At 39.3% G+C, this 15,127-nt stretch overlaps 1 protein-coding gene across 2 annotated transcripts in view; it reads right to left on the bottom strand.

Moving 5' to 3' along the window:
• The window catches only part of MCF2L2 (MCF.2 cell line derived transforming sequence-like 2), a 119,561-nt gene that overhangs the window by 78,176 nt on the left and 26,258 nt on the right, over positions 1-15,127 (bottom strand). For both annotated transcript variants that reach the window (XM_058844220.1, XM_058844221.1), the window contains exons 9-15: positions 13,482-13,596; positions 12,715-12,834; positions 12,005-12,196; positions 11,467-11,658; positions 10,890-11,067; positions 2,132-2,235; positions 602-690 (exon numbers count right to left, since the gene is read on the bottom strand). In XM_058844220.1, coding sequence (XP_058700203.1) covers positions 602-690; positions 2,132-2,235; positions 10,890-11,067; positions 11,467-11,658; positions 12,005-12,196; positions 12,715-12,834; positions 13,482-13,596 — 990 coding nt within the window. The remainder of the gene's footprint in view (positions 1-601; positions 691-2,131; positions 2,236-10,889; positions 11,068-11,466; positions 11,659-12,004; positions 12,197-12,714; positions 12,835-13,481; positions 13,597-15,127) is intronic.

Genomic DNA, 15,127 nt, shown 5'->3' with positions numbered 1-15,127 from the left:
AATGATAGTGAAGAAGAGAACAAAGGAAATGAAGTCAGGATGGTGGCATTTGGCTTCTTGAAGGGTGGGTTTTGTTGTGGGTTTTTTGTTTTCTGGGCCCTTTGGCCTAAAATTTGGTTTGCTTGATGCTTTTTGTTGAAGTAAGTGATTTAAGTATCTGGTACTTTAGAATGCATCGTTAATAATCTTAAGATTTTGCAGAAACTTGAGCTTGCAGTTAAAAAATCCAGAAGCCCCTCAGAGATATATAGTCAAATGTGAATATTCTGAATGCCATGAGAGGATCTTTTAACACCAGGGGTTTTTGTAAATACTTGCAAGGCTTATTCTAATGACTTCTTCTCTCATGTCTTGTACTTAATGCTTCTAAGAGAAAAAACCCTTTAAAAAAGCCCCAACCCAAACAAAAGATAACTTATTTGCTTTTGCATCTGATAGACTTGGTATAAATGCAGGGCTGTAAGCATCTCAGTGACTTCATTATTGCTAATTATTTATTAAACTTGGTGAACTTCAAAGAGGTTATAGAGAATGTACTATAAATGCAGTAATTTGCATTCTAAGAAGTAAAAAATATAGTGGCTCATATGTGCAGCCTTACCTCCTCCTTGATGACAAGTTCTCATCACTTTCACTGGTCACCAGGACTCTGCTAGATCCTCCTTGACTGGCTTCATGCATCACTTCAATCTGAATGAGAAGGACATGTTAAAACTGAAAATACTTAAATTGTTGATGCTTTTATTAAGAGAACTTTAACTCTTTGAAAGAATAGAAACCATATCCTACCTAACCTAGAAAGTCACTAGACAAGTCCAAATAATTGAAATCTAGATGTGCAGAAATATCTCCTATTTATATTCTCTGTCCTTGCTCAGTGTTGGCATGGAGGCATTCCTTACTCCAGGCAAAGTCATTATATTCTTGCACCACAGAAGGTGAATTATCTCCTTGTGTAGATAATTACGGGCATAATAATCTGTTCCTTAGACTCTTGAATACTATTTTTTCATTTCCTGTCTGAAGCCAACCCAAAGACTTCAGAGTCTTTGTAGAATGTCTTTGTAGAAAATGTAGAATATTTTCAGATTTCTTTGTAGAATGCCCTGTGGAGAAATCTGTGACTCCTCCGTGTGCCTCTGAGAAGTGTCTGTGTCCCGGCAGCAGTGTTGGGTGAGGCAGTGCTGAGCACAGGTACCTGTGCAGAGCCCGTGCCCAGGCTGAAACAGAGCTTTTGCACAGCTTGTGTTTGTTTTGATATATACTCACACACTCCCTTGTCAAGTCTTGCAGAATTGGATCATTTCAAGTGCTCTCCAGGCAAATTTTAAGCAGTCTTTTCCCTCCTTTTGCCTGCAGCTTTAAGAGCACCAAGCACTACTTGCACTTAGTCAAAAGCCAATCTCTTCAAATTCAGTTAAACAACCCATCTGCTGAGTTTGCTGTTAATCCAAGCCAATATCTAAATCCCAGCAGAATCCAAGTTCCTGAGCACTTTAATTTTTAAGGGTTGATTCTTACATTCTACTTTCTAAATTATTTAGCGGGTTGATGATATTGATGGAATCCAGTAATGAACTGTCCTCATCTGAGCTATTATCAGAACAATGGGAGGAAAGGCAGGGGAGGCATAATTTGCATTGTAGTCTTGGGAAGTGGATTTAAAAATTAATGAATGGATGTTTTATAAAGATATACCGTGTTGCTGCATACACCTAACCACATGGGAGGAATGCATCTGATTACATGCATTACTGATGAGAGTAAAACTGATTCTAAAGTCACTTTCTGTGAGTTTAGGCAAAGGGGAGACCACCTGTATGTTCCTGCTGATAACTGTGTTTTATTCTGTGCTTATTACTGTAGTGGGTTGTGCTGGCCATTTCAGAAAATGAAAATACTGCATTTAATTTTTGCTTTCAGCTTTAGAGGAATAAAGATGAAATGTATAGGCAAGTCAGGGGTGTGGGTAACAGACAAGTTGGGCCAAAGTAGCTCGTCCTTATCAGAGAGTTAACTTAGAAATACTCCAGGTTTATTTTAATTCCAAGTATAGGTATATAAATCTATATTTATGTGGTTCTGAGTTCTCTCACAATATGGGATGTCCCCAAATGACAGCTAATCCTACCTTAATTCCACCTTTTGTCTTCTTAATGCTTTTCTTTTTTGATAACTCTACTTCAGAAACAGTCTTTGGAGGGCAGGAAATTTCTGTAGACCTCCTGTTAGTAGCTAAAAGAGTAAAAAAGAAAGTAATATTAGAAAATATGCTAAAAGTTAAATTTTTATTTCTTAATAAAACCAATGAACAAAGTGGTAAATGAGACTTGGCTTAGAGAACTGAGCTGTGCTGGAGCAGTGATGGACCGGATGGAACAAGGGATGGGTTCCCTTGTTCAGTGCTGTGTTGTGTCTCAAATTGGCATCTTCAGCTCCACAGTAAGGATTACTTTGGTTTGGCTTCCCCTGAGCAAACCATCTTTTGGACAGCACAGGTAAATGTTAGCCAGCTATACCAACTTGGGTAATTGTCACTTGCATAGTTTGTTTGTGTGGGTTCCCAGGAAATTTCGTTCTTGGTAATGGTTTGCTGATTGATGTTGGATTAAGGGATTGTTCCCTGTAAGGTTTCATTAGATGAACAACTCTCAGAAGAGTAATCACAGGAGTTCAGCAAGGCACAATGACAGGTGTGTAAGGACAGAATCTAAGGATATTATTTCAGAATATGCCCTGTTCTGTCAGATTTGGTGGCCCTTGTAGGCTCTGAGAGCTCCAGCTGACACAGGTGTCTGAGGCTACTGGAAAGTTATTCTTAACAACAAAACCACCTGTGCTGAGCCTGCTGTCCAAAGCAAAGGGTTAGAATGAACTGTGAGAAGGGGAATCATATATTTGAGCAGAAAATAATATCTGTTACAGCTTTATCTTTGTTTTAGATTGGTAATGAGTTCACAGCACATGCAAATACAAGGCCAACAGTACTTTCCCTTTTCTTTGTTGCTGAATTGATATAGGCAGCTATTCATGTCATGGGTGAAAAACATGTATGAAAGCAAAATGAAATGCTGAAAGAATCTGGGTCAGGCAACAAGGAACAAAATTGAGGTTAAGTCCCTCTTTTCTGGCAAAACTTTCTAATTGAACAAACACTTTTTCTAAGAATAAAAGCTGGTGCTTTCAAATGCATCTGGCAACATTTTGTTTAAGAACATTTCACCAAGTTTAATGTTTTGAAGTGTTGAGGGTCTTGATAGTAATTTTCTTCTTTGGGAGAAGCTGAGGGATATAGTAAAAAAGATGCAGACATCTTTGAATGAGGAGGACATGGTATCAAAGGTTTGACGTAGGAGAGGTCTGAATACTTTTTTAAAAGAAACACCTTAACACAGTTTTAAGTGCCCTTCTCATTATATATTCTTTTAAAGTAGTTTTTAAAGAAGGGAAAAAGAAGCACATAGAAGCACTTGAAATTATATTCAGATAAAAAGACAACATATGAGTTTCACAGACAATAATAATGCTAGCTGACATTTCTTTTATGCTGTGTCTTTTCAACAGCCTTATCACACAGCTGGGAAGAGAATTAATTAAAGCTGCCTCTCTCCAACTCTTCCCTAAATCTTCTTGGATTTATCCAATGCTGAATGACATAAGGACTTGGCAATGCCCATTTCATGCCTGTTACCTCCTCACAATGACTCCATACTAGAAAGTTTCCTCAATGGACAGTGAAATTTGGCAGTCACCAGCAGCTATAATTAGCAGCTAATTATTCTCTCTATAATTAGAGAATATTAGAGAATTCTCTAATTCTCTAATAATTAGAGAATATTAGAATTATTCACTAATAATTCACAAGGTAGAGAATTCTTGTGGTTCCCAGGACTGAGATGAAATGCAAATGTCCCTTTTTGGCTCTTCCATCACTCTATCAGAATATACAGCAGGGAACTTGTTTTGATTTTGAGCACTACTTCCAAGAAATACTTTTCTCCCATCCCCAAGTAAGCTTTCCCTGAAGTAGTATTTGATCTCTCAAAGGTGTTTTTATTTCACCCAAAAAGTGGTGTACTGACATTTTGGAACCAAGGGAACAAAAAGATGCAAGATGCAGCACATGGAAGCTATTGATCCTGACTGTCAAACTTCTTCATACCTTTCTAATCTGCAGGGAGGTGACTGCTACTGTTGGCAAAACCAGAATATTTGGTAAGTTTTCAAATGGGTCCTTTTATGTGTTTTTCCATGACCCCATTCTCTGAGTAAAGTGTCTATAAACATCAGCAAATTCACCCTTTTTTTTGTATTGATAAACCCTGGAGATTCTATTTAGCCAAGAAGTCTCACCTACCATGATCATGACAAAATAGGATGTGGTCAGACCTACTACACTAAAAACTATTACCTTCTGGAGCTTCTCCCAACTATATGCTATTTATACCTTGAAAAATCAGCATGAAGTAAACAGATATAAGACTTGGCCACCAGGACATTGTTTCATAATCTGACCCACACCTGAATACCCTAGATATGCTGCCAGTGTTTAGTTGCCCTCTCTAAATCTGACTTCAGTCCACTAGATTGCTCTACAATGTAATCCACAATTTTTATGGATATGTCATGGAAATAAAGGGAAACAATGGAAATAACTTCAGGAAACATGAGGACTTTTGCTTAGAAGACCCTAGTCAGCAATACCAAGCTGTTTGGCTTATACATTAATCAGAAAATTTTGTAGCTTGAAGGGATGGTTGATACTGATGTGAAAACCCTTGCTAAAAGCAATCAGCAGAAAAAGTGGAAATCAATTACAACTTTGATGTACGGATCACCATTTACAAGCTGAGAAAGCTCCAAGTGATTCAGGAAAGAGAGCGCAGGGAAGTTTAAATGAAAGATGACATTCACAGGAAGCCAAACTGCAGGTGCTCCTGGATCCAGTAGCAAATTACTCAGGTCAGTTCACAATTTGAGTCTTGGCTTTTTGAGTGTGATATATTTCAGAAAAGGAGACAGGTACAAGATAAGAAAGCCATCAAATTCAGCTGAATTGATTCATATTGACACAGCAAACTTTCCTTTCCAATTTGACCCAGAAATGAACTGAAAATAGGAAACAAGCTGCTTTGGTTATGATTTGGAGAATTTTCAGTTATTGACTAGCCCATAGTCAGAGACTGCTACATGTCACTGCATTTAAGTAGTTTCTGGAGCAGGACAGAAAGAAATAGCCAAAATACCTGCCAATTATTATTGCACTAATTACTGTGGAACTGGAAATATAAGGGAAACTCCCTTACAAAATTCAGTTGGCTGTTTCAAGGTCAGTACAGTCTTGTCTTGTTGAAGAAGCTGAAAATTATAGTGTTGAGCTGCCTATTGAAAGAATAAAGGCACAGGAACAAAGGAAAACTAGAAATGATCTAATGTCTGCATGGCTTCTAGGTTGTTTTCATCCTGTTGTTTCACAGTACTCCCCTGGATGATACATAATGATGATTTCATTTTGAATTCATTAATATTTTAAATTGCTTGATGCTGCTTTTAAAGCAAATATTGTCAAAGGCCATGGTAAAGCAGAGTTTGGGTCTGTCACTTGCATTCACCAGGAGCACCACTACACTTTTCCAATGGGGCTACAGTACTGCTTACTGTTTTTTTATGAACAAGTTGCATGAAAAGAATGGAATCACTGTTGCATTATTTAGCCTACAGCAAATGGTAAATGGGCTGTGCTGTCCCTAAAGCTGCTAGAAAATGACAGAGACTCATGTGCTCTGTTTTACTTTGCAGTCTCTCCACCCCTATAAGATTGAAATAAACTCAGTGAGGAAAACTTGCTGGGCTGCTTGTGAGAAAAAGCTGTGGTTTCACCATTTCCCTCCCTGCTCCTGTGTGGCAGGACACAGGCACCATCTCTGAGGTGCTGATCTCTTACAGAGGGGGCTGCATCCCCCACTGAGGGACAGACAGAACTGTGGGCAGCTCCCAGGTGCTCAGAGACAGCCGAGTTAGTTCACTTGGGTAAGTGACTCTAAGTTGGCTGCTGCTAGAATAAGTGTAACTCATTAGCTAGCAAGAGACACAGGTCATAATCAAGGGTTACGATACATATTCACCACCTGTAAGATTTTCCAACCCCCCCTCTAGTAAATGTCACACTTTACATTCAGGTTTGGGGGAAATTCCCCCATCACATGTATTTCCATCTGTTTTCTGTATGGGTTTGTGCATTCTCACTAATCACCTACAGCAGAATCAATTTCTTTTGGCAAGAACACGCATGGAAACAACTAGTCTGCTAAACTTTATTGGGGCTTGCTGCTCATGCTGTCCAACAGAAACATGAGTCTGAAGTGGCTTAATTGCTGTTTTGAATGCTGGTGATGACAAAACAATGTTTAGGCAACTAAAGAAACACCAGAGCATCTATGGTTTGTCACTTAATGGCTTAGGACAGAAAGACTTTGCTATTCTTAGGCAATATAATTTAGACTTCTTTGCTCTAGAAAAATTTCTGTCAAGTCCCCTGAAAATCTCCTGGTATAAGAAGCACAGAATGAGGAATACTCTTGTACAAGGAATCACTACTTGGTTGCCTCAGACTGGCCCAAGTGTAATAGCAGTCCCACAGCTACAAAACTGAAACTTCAACTATAGAAACATACTGAACCATAGAAATTAGTGGTTTCTCAAACCATTCATGAAAGTGACATGCACCATCTCTTCTGAGTCAGCTAATCTCTCCACAGCCTCACTTCCCCTGCACACATCCCCAGACTCTTGCAAGAAATTCTTCCTTTATCCTCTGTCCAGATGTTATTAGTTAGTGAGTGTTATGCACTAGTGACTGTGAGGAATTCTGGACTGGATCCAATGAGCAGTTGTATACATTTAACTGAGATGGAACCAGCTTAAATTTTATTATTTAAAGAACTGAAAAGGCTCCAGCTGTGTTCCTCACTTATGAATCTTGTGTTCCAAGCTGGCCATCTAAGATGCTTGTATGGTGAGTCACGGATTTTGTATGTGCAATGTGCTCTTAAACATGTTATTTGTTTAAGAAGCTCACAGAAATTTTGACATCTCTGCTCCTGAATTTCACATTTATGTTGCACACAAAGAGCTCTCCAGGTGAATATTTTATAGCACTTTGTGCTGCCATGTTCCAACTTTTGCCAGAAAGGTAACTAAAGCAAGACATTTTTCCTAACCACAATCATTGAGATGGCCAAATCATCTTTTACTGAAATTTTCCAAGAGCATGTGAGGCGGAAGGAATAGCCTTTGGGAAAGTTTCATTTCAAAGAGTAAGAGTTTGGGAGAATTACAAGCAAATTAAAATAGATAAATGCTAACTGCAGTAATTTCTAATAGCTTGTATTATCCTTTACAATTCTGTAGTTCATCTATCTCATTGTGCCTGACAGGCTCTGTGGTTTGATTCTGTGGACCTATTCTAATTCACTCCATGCTTAAGAGTTTTGCACAGAAATGCAGAGAACAAACATGTAGTCAAATCATAAAAAAATTATGCCTTCAGAAGTGAATCAGAGCAAAAATATTTTCCTATCAAGTGCCACTTCTTTTCTCCCAACAGACATAGGGTCAAATGTAGCCATTAGCAGTATTCAAGCAGCTTCCACTGGGAGAAAACAGAATTCTCCTTAAAATAAGGTGTCATACATGCTACTTAAATATTTTCAAGGCTCTTATTATAAAAAGGTCAACAGAGTTTTCTGCCTTTTCAGGGTTGATCTGTCAATAATATTTAATCAAGTTCTCACAGCTAAAACATGCACCAAATACAGTTGGCACAGATTTTCAGCATCATAATAATTCCAGAACTAGTACTTCAGTCTTGAACAGGCCTGTCCGGCAAAATATAGAAGTCCACTTGTAAAACCAGAAGCATCGAGCAAAATTGAGAATAATCTAAAACTTTTCTTCAGAGTTTCCAGACCCACAGAAAAGTGTTGACTGAAGGAAAGTCAACTCAGCTGCCTTTCTTGATCTTCACTAAGCAAAAAGATTGCTGAGATTCACCAGAAGCCATAAGAAAGTGACATGAAACTGTGACCGTCACTTCCCCAACAGAAACCTGCTCTTTCTCTCAGACATGGTATCAGCTGTGCCTGTGTGCAGAAAATCCATCTTTGCCTATGTATTTGTCCATGTAAAATGGAAAGACTTACAGTTACAATAATGGAGTATTTAATGTCTGAGCCTTCATATCTGTGAAGATTTTTCCATTAGCACCCTGAATTGGACTGAATTTTCCCTACTGATCCCTGTTAGGAAAATGGATAGTCAGCAAGGAAGAACAAAAAAAAATCTATTCTGGAACAAATGTAACTTCTTTTCCTTTCACAGACCAACCACCCCAGTGCTGCCATGGTATTGTTACTCTGCTGCCTGGGGACAAAAGCCTTTCTTTCTGGTCTTCTATTTCTGTTTACCACATTTTATTGATTTTGCTTGCCTTTGTATTTACACAGTCTAGGAACATGGTATTTCCCTGTTGTCATATTCTATTTTGCAAGCATTCAGGTATGTCCTGGGTAACAAATGAAAAATGAGTTACAAAACCTGTTTTGAGAAGGTGCTCTGAGCCTCTCTCAGGTTTTCAAGATGTTGCTCAATAAATTCTTCCTATAAGTAAGTACTGATAGTGCTTTGATGCCATGAATGTGAAGAAAGGACGCAGAGGAAAGTCCAAAAGAGGGTAGCTTCAAGAAGAGCAGAATTTCAAAGCCTCATTTTCAGCCTTGGAATAGGACTCAGTGTCCTTGTTTCTATTCTCAGACACATTTCAGAGTCAGACTGTGAAACACCTTGGTGAATTCCTCGGTTTATCTGCTTCAGCTTTATTTCTGAAAAACAGAGGTTAAAAAACTACCAGTACTTCCCAAGTGCTTTGGCATTCTGAGGGAAAGGGCATACACATGTACTGTTCATGGCTGTTAAAGTCACTGACTGTGAGTCCCTGGATGAGCTGTAGATACTTGTAGATAGGCAGTTCTGTTTCTTTGTACAGAGGTACTCTCAGTCAGCCACCTTCAAGAACCTGAATGAAATGGCAGTCTGCTTATCAATGTCTGAACAGGACTGGGTTGCACTTTGCACCTCCTCACAACCGAAGCAGCATCTGAAAATAAATTTCACCTACCTATTATTTTGCAACAGGACAGTAAAGGCTAAGCCTTGTCACACAGTTACCCTATATGGGGTTGTACCATCATGAACTGTAATTCAAGGGACAGAGGAAGGGAGCATCTCATGACTCTGAAAGAGCTGACGGTATGTGGGATGGGCTGTATGAACAAGAATAAAAACTTAGAGCACTGTCATAACCTAGTGCCTGTTCTATAAGGTTCTATCTATATCAACAATTTAATTTAAAAATCTGCTACTGTGCTAAAATGACAAGAAAGAAGTTCAGGAAGAAGTTCAAGAGACTGCATGCATAAACAGAATGGCAAGATCAGCTTTTAGCCTGAAGATGCAGTTTCACAGTAGGTGAAAGCCATCAAACTGTGGTGCCAGTGACAGGCACTAACTGGCTCTGACCTACTGACCCATAACCCCATTTTCTGCAAATTCCTTTGCTTGAGCACTTGTGGCCATGCAGGGAGCAATCTGATGAACTCTGACATTAATGCTGCTTGGAGCAGGTGACTGGGCTGTGTGATCTCCAGAGCTCCCTGAACTTCTCTAACTCATGCAATGGGAAAAGAACTACTACAGTTCTGCAGTCTGTTTATTCAGTTTTCAAGGTAAATCACAACTCCAGCAAACTGCCCGCCCCAGTGCAAGAGGGGAGCGCAGTGCTGGAGGAGGTGTGTGTGGCACAGCAGGACCTCTTCACAAGCGTTGTGTTCTCAGCTTGCCTTAAACCAAAAGAGAAGCTGAAACTTGAGGTAGGAATGAAACTGTGTATGAGAAACACAGATAACATGATTTAGGGAAAAAATGTACAGATGTCAAACCAGCATGGGAATGGAAAGAGGATGATTTTCCTTTGGAAGAAAGGATGAATATTGAGGAGCAATATTGGTGTGACTGTGCTTGTATGCCTAGAAAGCAAAACTGTCAGGCTACTGGCCATCTTCCTGTTGAGAAAGCAGTTTATTGAATGTTCTTCATGCAAGTTAGAGGGTTTTTTAAGGCTTTTTGCTAAAGGTTTCCCTTTTGAACAGCCCTAAGAGTTCCAAAGGGACAACCCTTTCTGGCCCCCTGCACCCCACGGGGTGGCTGATGTACAGGATACACTGTTTCAAATTAGCTTCAGCCATGTTCCTTTTGCAGAAAAGAGCTATCTTGGTTAAATGCACACGGTAACCTCAAATCAGGAACTTTCAGTAGTTTCCAAACAAGCAATGTTCAGCTTCTATAGTTAGCAGAGGACAAGGTAGAAAGTGAACTAACATCTAAGTAGAGGGGTAAAAACAAAAATTCCACAAATTAATCAGTGTTACTCACTCATGAACCCTTAATTTTGCAGATATCTGATTGAAACCTGAGGAATTATTGCACTTGAAAGGCAAATATTCACATTACATTAGCTGCAGTGTAGAAGAGGTTCTTATTGCAAGCTTGCATTGACTACCCTGGCTTGAGTATTTGAGAATTAGCAATACATGACACACTGAGACACAGTATAGAGATGTACTCTGTAGATCAGACTTAGGAAGAGAAACCTGGTGGGTTTTTTGGTTCACCCTTGCTGCAGTGAGAGATATTTCATATTCATTTTTACTAGCTGGACCTACAAGGCTGACACTGCACATCAAATTCAAATGATCATTCTGATAACAAAAATCATACATGACCATGTGGACAAAACATTGGTGTGAGTCTGAAAGCAGCTGCTCATGGCCTACCTACTGTTGCTGGTCTGGTAATCTTTGGTGATGCTCGCTTTGGGGAAGATTCAGGATGTGGAGCAACAGGTTGTACTGGCCGAGTCTGTTTGGCTGCCAGCTTCTTCAGGCTTACTTGCCTCTTGTCAAACATTTCTTGTACATCTTCGAGTTTTTGTACAATTCTTTGGGCATTGGCCTTGACAAAGAAAAGGCAAACAACAAATGGTTGTCAGCACTGGACTGAGCAAGTGAAGAAAGGATTTGTATTACCAGACTCAGACTAGAGCTGGAGATCATCACACTGTGCAGCATTTTACTGCAGCCCAGTCCAGGCATTCTGCCCAGATCGCAGTTTCACTGACCAAGACATGGTGATTCAAGCAGTGTTTCTAGCACTGCTCTGAAGAAAATGACATATGTGTTGCATGACTACTCCTATGAGTAAAGCTGACTGCCACAAATACTGACCTCTGTGCCCTTTTAGAGTAGGGAAAGAGGCGTATTTTAGCAGAATCAAGTGTAGTCCAGTGCACTCTCATGGACAAAGCTACTGGAAATTTTTAACTTCTAAGTGAGCACATCTGAGGGGTTCTACCTTTATTTCAGGGGTGAGGATCATGTCAAACTGATTGTAGAACTCCTTTGGGTTGGAGAGCTGGTGTTCCTTAGCTGTTACCAAGAACTTCTCAATTTCAACGAGTGCAGTTTCAGCTCCCTCTTGTGACTGGCACTTGTCCACAGCTTGGGAAGCTAAGAGGTAGATTCCAGCTTCACACCATTGGCTTGCCTTTAAAGAAAAGTAGGGGAAGATGTATTTGTCATCACTGTCAGTCCAAGTTGCCAGGTGTTGCTTTTACACTATGAAAAACAGATTTGCCCTAGCATGTCATTAAAGGGAATCAATGTTACTCATAGCATGCAGCAGTTCCTGCCCAAAAGTCACCCCATCAGCATATGCAGAACTGAACTTGCTGAACTAATGCAAAGCTCCAATATTCATGGTAACATTTACTGAATGAAATGGAGAAAAACCAAACTCAACTTTTTATCTTCATCATAATTACCTGAGCTTAGAAAGCCCTTCATTTTTAGTAGAACCTTACCAGAGCTGTTATCTGAGAAGGTTTGCTCACCTTATCTAACTGCTTATGCAGCTCAAGAGACTTTCCCAAAATATCATACTTTTTCTTGGTCTCATTGGTAAAGTCATCACAAATCCGCCTGAGTTCAACACACTTTGGTCTAATGGAGTCAACTGCATAATGGTTGTTTTGGATGAGCTGTTCTCCATGGAGAGCTAAAGACTGGGCCTTCTCCAAAGGTTCCTGTGAAATTAATGAGAAAAAGCCTAAGTTAGAATGACATGCATATTAAGGACAATCCATCTTTGTAACTCTTCCTGTAGCCTGGAGGTTGGGAAAGGTTTGGAATATTAATATAGCTGATATGTCTTACTTTATATTTACATTGAAGGCCAACCTCAATGTCAATGAGTACACTGAAACTCGAGAGCTTCCATCTGGACATCAGGAAGCACTTTTTTGTTCTGAGGGTGACCAAACACCGGAACAGGTTGCCTGCTGAGGTTATGGAGTCCTTTCTCCCATACTGAAGACATCATTATACAAGGTTTTTCCCTACTTTTTCCCCTAGCTTTCCAAGTAATAAAATGGAACTACTGGGTCTGAACAACCCTGGCTTCTGGAAGTTACGATCTGTGTTTTGCAGTTTAAAGTAATGACTTATGAGAAATAGTAAGTCTGGACAAAAAAAAAGGACGGTGACAAAGAAGTGTCTAGAATACCATGTCTCTAGCAGCTAGAATACTAAATTGATTGCAAACCTGTCCTTTCTCTTCCAGATGTTTCTGTTCCTTTAGAAGGTTCTCCACTCGAGTCACACTGTCTCCAATGTCAACAAAACCTGCTTGTGTTTCCATGAGGTTATCCAATGTCAATTTTACCTAAAAAACAGCAACAACAAAAACATAAAACCAAAACAAAATAACCCCACCCAAAACCCCATCACAAGATACTAATAAAAATTACAACAAATATTCACCTGCACCTTTGAGAAGAGTCTGCAACTCAAGTTCTGTCTTTCAGCTTGTTCCAAAATGGAAAAGCCAAGGAATAAATCAACCAAATATTTTTCGAAGAGTCTCCCTGCTTCTCACTAATTAGGCCCACAAAGTTTTGACAATCTGTAACTCCAAAGTTTATATTACTCCAGAATATGTATTACTCCAGTCTCTGGGCTGACAGTCGGCCTTTCTGAGCTGTATTCCCTTGACTCTGGTGAGATTGGAAAATTACCATCACAGAAGAATCTGTTTTTGATAACTTCACACCTAAATGCAAAATTATTTATCAAGATGTTGGTGTTCCATATTTTGGCCTCACAGTCTGGCACTTTCCTCACTGTGTTTTATTCAAGTGCTGTAAGACATCTGAAAGCTGTCAAGACTTTAATTTTTGAATATTCATTTCCTATTTCACAATTAACATCTTCTCTTCCAATCTCCTTTTTATACTGCCAGTATTCTCTAAGTATGGGTAGAATTTGACCTTATTTACAAGAGAAGGCTAGGCAGCAGGAACAAAGAAATACCTCTCTAAAATCGTGTTCAAAGTGGCGAAGCTGCAGGCACTGTTCTAGTTTTAGATGATGCTTGGTCCAAAATTGATCAAAAGCTTTTTCTGTTTCATCCAACTGAGCCAACAACCTGTTAAGAAATTATAATGAACAGAATGTACTTATTTCCTATAGTTCACTTCTTTCAAGTTACAGTTATTGATGGTAGAAGGTAGGGCAGGGAGATAGTGAGGAGCCCTACACTTCTGTAAGAGGGTTCTGTGTCAACTCTCCCTTAAGCAAAACAGAATGAAATTTGCAGTAGGACAGGCAGGAATGTGACAAATGAGTGACAACTACATGGATCTACTGTGGCATTTATAGTCCTGCCTCCTGATGTGCAAGAGGGACTCAGAGCTGTTCCATGTGCTGGCAGCCAAGGGCAGCTGTCACTCCCTAGTTTCCACCCAGTGCTTCAAAGATAATTCATCTCCAACTGATGCAGATTGAATATGATGCAATTATTATTTTATGGAATGATTAAAGCAGAACTCTACAACTTGTTAATTTTCTTCACCCATCAGAAATAGGCAAGGACTGAATCATTTTTCCCAGTCCATTAAAAACAATAGATTAGAAACTCATAATGACTCCTATGGACAATGTTTTACTCTGTATAAATGATGTAACATTTATTTGCAAAGACATTAATCTCAAGGTGTCATATCTTCAGTAAAATACCTGACTCCAGACTAGTGAGTCATCCTCACAGTTTCTCAATGATTCATTAATTACAAAGTAGAACAGTTTTAAACAAGTAGAAAAATGAAAACGAAGTGTTCTCTGAATATCTTGTATTTCAATAGATGGGCATTCTTTGGGCAGATAAAGGATCAGTGAGTGCTGAAATCATCAAGTTATTGGGGCAAATGTCAATAGCTCCCTCCTATTCTTCTCAAAACCAAATTTCTGTTTTCAATCTGTCCCTGGAAAACTTTTTTTAATCAAAGCTAGTCATTGAATTCAAGATGAATTCACAAATTCCTTTGGAATGACTTTTCAAAGGATTTTAAAGTATTCAGTGAAAAATATCAGCTCAGCTTTACTTTTAGCACCTTTGTTCTCAGTGAATTCAGGCACGCTGAAACTCCAGCATGGCATTTCCCCTTGCGCTGCATCACATGGCACAGCAGAAACTTCTACATGGTGACAAAAAGCTTGATGGTAATAACTAGCATTGTAGGAAGGAAAAGGGGGTTCTCTCTCTGTGTATCTCTGCAGCTGTGACACACAGAATGTTTCAGGTATCATCTTCATCTGTTTTTCCCCCAGTGTTTCCACAGACACCCACAAACACACCACCCTCTCATCTCACAGAGATTCAGGTGCCACTTTCTAACCAGACACAAAAGTTTGGAAGCCATACATGTTATGGGGAAAGTAAGTCCCACATTCAATCTTTGGCCAGATAATTAGTGGTCTGACCAAAATTACCAAGAAATTCAGGACTTGTTTGAACTTGCCTTGACAATTTAATCAAGTAACCTCCTCTAAGCCATTCCCTTCTCTGACTTACCTCTCCAATAAATCCTGAGTAGGTGAACCAGTGGTAATTTATAACCTGCATAGTTATTTAAATTACACTTGCATCTCTGAGGAGTAAATTAGCAAGTTGCACAAGG

This window comes from Poecile atricapillus, chromosome 8 (assembly GCF_030490865.1).
Source record: "Poecile atricapillus isolate bPoeAtr1 chromosome 8, bPoeAtr1.hap1, whole genome shotgun sequence".
NCBI lineage: Eukaryota > Metazoa > Chordata > Aves > Passeriformes > Paridae > Poecile > Poecile atricapillus.
The sequence above is the reverse complement of the archived record's forward strand: the minus strand, read 5'-3'. Positions and strand labels throughout refer to the sequence as shown.